Raw genomic sequence first — 6,205 nt, 5'->3', positions numbered from 1 at the left:
AAATTATTTCATAAATATATTTCCCCAAATTAAAAATAGATTTCAGAAGTAGTGAATGTAGATCTGCTATTTTCACTAGCTTGGATCCCAGGCAAAGGTCTAATTTATCTTCTGTGTCTTGAGCTAATTTGTTTGGGAACCCCTGCATTAGACCATGGACCCCGATTTCATACCTTTTTTTTATTATCTCTGGGACCCCCAATCTACACTCTAAAATCCTGTTAATTTAACTGACCCATATGGGCCTTCTTGGACCCCTGGTGGTCTCCAGACCCTTTGTTGAGAACCAGTGCTCAAGAGGAGAACACCTTCTTCATTCAGTTTTTATTTTTATTTCAAGGTTCAAATAAACAATAAACATGATAATGTTTAATATATTCAACTGTTTAAAAAACTGTATTAGGAATAACATCAAACATTCAGCCTTGATAAGAACTCATGAATCATCTTAAACAATAACATACTAGGTACACTATAGCTTGCTCATAACTAATATGGTTCTTAAAAATACAATTTAAATATCATACAAAGGTTTTCAATAACATGATAATACTCTCAAAAGCAGTTGCTTTGTCCATTTGCCGTGAACATCTAAGTATACACAACTGTCAAAACATCTAGTAAGATCACAACCTTACCTTTCACAAGCAAGCTTAGCCAACACGTGTTGATTGGCCAGTGGTTGCTGTGATTGGCAGTTCTTCTGTGGGTCCAACTTCTTACACTTTTACAATCCCAAAACTATGCATAACGGTAACTTTAACCGTAACCTTAAACTATGCCTACACCTATTCTTAACCTCCCAAACCCCTATAAATTAGAACTAGAACTTTGTTATGTACATTCATGTTTTCTCCAAATGTTCTTTACACCGTTTAGCCTTGACAATTCTTCTCTTTTGTTACTGAAAACAACCGTCACTGCTCAACACTTCCTTTCATTGGAAAACAGAGTCTGAATAGTTACTGTACTTAACACCGCCTTGGCAAAATCCCTCCTTTCTCACTGCCAATGTACTGAGAATTCACTGACAATCCACTGACTTGCCAAGGGCAAGACGTTTGAAGTCTCAAATGACATCTGTAAATGGAGTTGTGGCGCCAACATGGCTGCGTGTAGTCTCCAGTCTCTAGTCAGTTTACATTAGTGAAGTCACCTGGGTCATTTCAATAAGACTGAGGTGATGTAATGAATGTGATCGGAGCTCCAAGGAGTTCCTTCTTCTGTGTCCATGGACTCCTACATCTTCACAGGGTCCAGCTTCACAACCTGCTTAGACATCCGCCTCTTCATACTGGTGGTATTCTGTCTCTACACTGGACCCAGCTTCAGAAGCTGCTTCTGGAAGATCTATCTCTGTGTACTGGTGGTATTCTTCTTCTTCTTCTTCCTCCTCCTCGGCTTCAGCAGCGGAACCAGCAACGTTATAGTAAACTATCTCAACGTTCTCCCGTCCGACATTATAATAAACCAACTCAACGTTCTCCGCTCCTGAAGTCTGCCCCCTGGTGGCCTGGAGAAACACAGCAGCATCCAACTTTATCTGACTGGATCAGATCAGGTTCTCTTACAGTGAAGAACAAACAGTGAAACTGCTTCATTTACGTTGCAGTGTTGTACGGAATAAAGATTTATACATTACCTTCCAGAAGCGATAGAGGACACCGATTATCAGCATCAACAGCAGCATTATGAATGTAACTTTGAAGATGTTGGATGTCAGATGAGAAGCTGTGAGAGAAATACGAGAAATTAACATGCACCAACAATCAAGTAAAGAACGGCTCTAACTAATGTATATCTATTTAATATCATATATACATCATAATTAGGGCTGGAGCTCAAAACAAGGGTATGCTGCAAACCCGAAAACAAATGTGTTGTGTACCCGGTATCAATAATCTTTAGGCTTAATTTTTTTATCGAACATAGCGTCCCATGATGTCATGTTTATACAATCAAGAGGCGAAGAAATTATTACACTACTATTCATAATATAAAGTAATTTAAAGCTATACTGTGTAAGTGGCTCACCTAGAGGTCAGTAGCTCTATAGCAAACCGCGGTCGCATCCGCGTCTTTCGGCCGTTTTTCGCCGCGGACCACCCCCGCGTCTGCCTCCACCTCGCCGAGATCTATCTTTAGAGGGGTCCCTGGTTCCTGTGCGTTCAGGCATTCCGGAGAAACGGACTCCTTCGCCGAGTAAATGCTGTTGTTATGTTGAGGCAAGCTACACAGGCGCCTACAAATATGGCCGCCGTATTGTGATAGCGACCCCACTTCAAGATGCGCTGTGATAAACCCTTTTGCAAATCCCGCCCCATTCTGCCCTGTTACTATGATGGGACATTAACCCTGGGCAGATTGTTTTTATAGTGGAAGTGGATGGGATTTTTTTTCCCCTTCATAGCCTCATTACAGCTATATAAAGTACCAAAGGAAAAACACCTAGGTGATATTAATAAAAAGGGAAGACAAAGGTACAGTAGTTACATTGCAAAACAGGGGGTTTACCCGAAAATATATGTTTTAATTTGTTTAATCCCAGTGGGACAGAATCCTCTTTGCAGATTATTTTATAGTGGTAGTGGATGGGATTTTTTTCCCCTTCATAGCCTCATTACAGCTATATAAAGTACCACAAAAAACACATCTACGTGATATTAATAAAAAGGGAAGAAAAAGGTACAGTAATTACATAGCAAAACAGTAGTTTTCCCCCGAAAAATAAATGTTTTAATTAGTTTAATCCTCTGGATCAGAGATAGAAAGAGAAGCGCATTGCATCTTGGGTACTAGGAAGAGGACAGAGAGAATGTTTCTCCTCACATAATAGGCTGGCTTTTCGTAATTCTGCCCATTTAAATTATATGTACCCAATCGTGACTCTTAGACCATTGATAAGGTACATGTGAACTAGTTTGTTGAAGCTTATTCGTTATGATGAGCGAGATCGCTTGACGCTTGCCGTCGCTATCACCGTACCGGCCGATCTCCGTGTCGCGCACTGCGGACAGTTGTTGAAAGCCACATTCAATATTCTCCACTGCACAAACTCCACCCCCGATAGCAAAAAGTGAATGTTTTTTTCTGGTTGGCCAGTCAGGGAGTCTCAGGGACCAATCAGAAGGCTGACAAACGGTCTATTGGCCGGCAGTGTATAACCCTCGCTGTGATTGGCCGGTAGTGTATGATGACGCAATTTTGCCGCGAAATTCTCCCCCCCTCACGGATCATAGAAAACATATAAAGAGAAGGCTTCAGAAGCTGAAAATAACGGAGTGGGTGTTCTAAAACTTTAGCGATTTAACAGGACAATTTTAAGATTTGTTTTATAAAAAAAGTTACATGGTATAACTTTAACACTTATTGCACATTAATGAGTGGTTGTTTTAATTATATTTAATGATAATATGTGTTACTTTTGTCACTGTCATCTTCTTAGATGGTGGTCAGCCACAAACTCAGTCACAACAACTGGCCAATAAAAAAAGATGCCAGTTCTGTTCAGAATTTGTCTTTTCGTCTTTCCACGAAATATTAGCAAACGCTCCTCAATAGTGGGCTCGATAAAAGCCCGGCTCAATAAGAAGGATCGATAAGGTGCTCATTATCAATATTAACCTAATCCCTAATCATAATTTATGTAATTATCTATCTAAACTCAATGTAACGCAACGTAACTCAACATCATTTTCATTCAGCTTACCTGTGACAGTGAGAGAGAGGACCTCGCTCTCAGAGGAGAAGTTATGAGAAAAAACATCTGGGTGATTTATGACAACATTGACATGATAAACACAGCTGTAGTTTCCTTGGTGGGTGTGGTTCGCTGCAGGAAACAGGAAGTTGGCGAACAGGAGGTTGGCAGAGTGATTGACAGCTGGCTGGGTGTAGGTGTGTGTTGTGCTGGGTCCAGTGAAGGTGAGCTGGAAGGAGCCTCCTGGGTACTGTGGCTGGATGAAGCACCTGATGGAGAAGGTGGAACCCTCCATCACCTGCTGCCCCTGCTGCTGGCCCTCAGAAACCCCCTTTATGGAGGGGATGAAGGTGATGATTGGCTTAAACAGCAGATCTGGAACAAGAACAGGGGTGATTTACTGAAGTAGCAGATATGTAAACAGACAGACCACATTTATCAGAAGTGTTTGGTGATACAACTATGGTCATATCTGTGTTTGTTATGTTTAGACTGCAGAAAGGCAGGAGGAGTGGCTGGTGAACACATACATAGCATAACTAACAACCTAAATACATTGTATAGTCTAAGTCTAAGACATAGCCAATAGAAAAACAAAACCTATTTGGCACATCTAAGATTTAAAAACACCTTCTATCTGCTGTATGTTCTATTCAGAATCAACGAAGATACACATAGTTTGTTACCTTCATCATCATCAGTCCATAAAACATAATGCTAAAATTCGACAGACAGACAGACAGACAGACAGACAGAATGACAGACAGACAGACAGACAGACAGACAGACAGACAGACAGACAGATATAGATTTAACCACCATATATACTTGACTCCTCTCTTCCTTCCTACCAAATCTTTCTGTCCAAAATAGTTGATCTACAAGCTTTGGGCTCCATGTGAGTTTGTAGATCAGCTACTTTTGTGCCATAGAATAGTGTTTCTAGTGTTCATGTGTTTAATAAATTACTGAACAAATTATTGCCATTGTTGAAGTCATTGTTACCTGAACAGATCACCTCCAGTCTCTCAGTGGAATAAAAAGACCCATTTGTTTCACACTCTCTCAGTGAAGACTCAGATCCAACACAGGGAGATGTAATCACCCATACAGGTTGTTCTGTAAAACCCAAACTACTTTTCATTGAAACAGCAGATCCACATTCCAGCTGTCTACACACTACAGCTGATGAGTTCTGGTTCCACTCAGATGTACCACACACTGGTCTCCACTCTCCCTGGTGTTTCATCTCCAGTCTACCAGTACAGTGACTGGCTCCTCCCACTAACCTGACATCATCAGACTCTGTAGAGAGACAAGAGAGTAATCAGTGAAACATTCATACTTCAATAGTAATCAAAACATGTAGTTTGTCTCTTACCTGAGCAGGTGAGTCCAACAGTCTTGTCAGGTGAGCAGGTGTTTCTAGTTGAGTCTGAGGTTCTACAGTCCAGGAGACCAGACTCGTTGCCTTTACACTGGAATTCTTTGGTCCACATTGGAGCTTCACTTCTCCATAGAGCGCCCCTGGAGGACTGAAGGAGCCCCACAGTCAAGCTCCCTACAGACCACCTCTGCATCCTGCTGGTCAAAGTCACCTTCACACACTGAGAGCCACGACTGATCAGACTTCACCTCCACTCTGCCTGAACACACACTAGTCCCATTCACCAACCTCACTGACTCTGGAGAGAGAGAGAGAGCGAGAGGGAGAGAGAGAGAGAGAGAGAGAGAGAGAGAGAGAGAGAGAGAGAGAGAGAGAGAGAGAGAGAGAGAGAGAGAGCGAGAGGGGGGGGGGGGGGGGGGGGGAGAGAGAGAGAGAGAGAGAGAGAGAGAGAGAGAGATGTTGCAGACGATTAATCCATCTAAGTTTGTACCAGTACATGTAGGCCTACGAAGATTAATGAGCATAACATCCAATTAATTATAATAATTTCTTTAAAAATAAAACATAAATAACAGAAACAATAACACCAGACAAGCATGATGATGATGATGATGATCACCGACGGACAGATAAAATAGCAGTGGTGGAAAGTAGCTAAGTACCTTTACTCAAGTGCTGTACTTCTTTATAGAGAGAGAGAAATATGTTACCAGTTGATTAATTAATTTAAGTTTACACAAGTACACGTACAAAGATTAACGAGAATAACATCAAATACATGTATTTCTTTAAAACATTAATAATAGAAACAATAACAACCGAAAACCAAGATAATGATGATGATGATCATCTTCATCATCGGAGGGACGGAGAGACAGACTGATAAAATAGCAGTGGCGGAAAGTAACTAAGTACATTTACTCAAGTGCTGTACTTCTGTATAGTTTCAAGGTATTTAATTTAATTTACATTTTTTATACTTCATAGCCTACTGATATTCTACTATGCAGAGACAAATATTGTATATATTTATTATTCAACTACAATTGATGTAAATGTTTAGTTGCCAATTAATCTATAGATTTAGATTACTTATATCAAAAATGTTTATGAACCAC

At 40.6% G+C, this 6,205-nt stretch overlaps 1 protein-coding gene across 1 annotated transcript; it reads right to left on the bottom strand.

Moving 5' to 3' along the window:
* Positions 1 to 1,259: 1,259 nt before the first annotated feature.
* On the bottom strand, positions 1,260 to 5,199 carry LOC308289531 (uncharacterized protein; the record flags this gene model as incomplete). The annotated part of the gene is made up of 5 exons (XM_080731236.1): positions 1,260 to 1,513; positions 1,643 to 1,731; positions 3,710 to 4,075; positions 4,706 to 5,005; positions 5,082 to 5,199. The coding sequence occupies 5 exons, from the start codon at positions 5,197 to 5,199 to the stop codon at positions 1,274 to 1,276; spliced, it is 1,113 nt and encodes a 370-aa protein (XP_080587362.1). The 3' UTR covers positions 1,260 to 1,273.
* Between the last annotated feature and the right edge of the window lie 1,006 nt (positions 5,200 to 6,205).

The sequence above is a fragment of the Nannobrachium achirus genome (genome assembly GCF_963921795.1).
Source record: "Nannobrachium achirus genome assembly, chromosome: 8".
Lineage (NCBI taxonomy): Eukaryota > Metazoa > Chordata > Actinopteri > Myctophiformes > Myctophidae > Nannobrachium > Nannobrachium achirus.
This window is presented reverse-complemented; position numbering and strand designations above follow the sequence as displayed.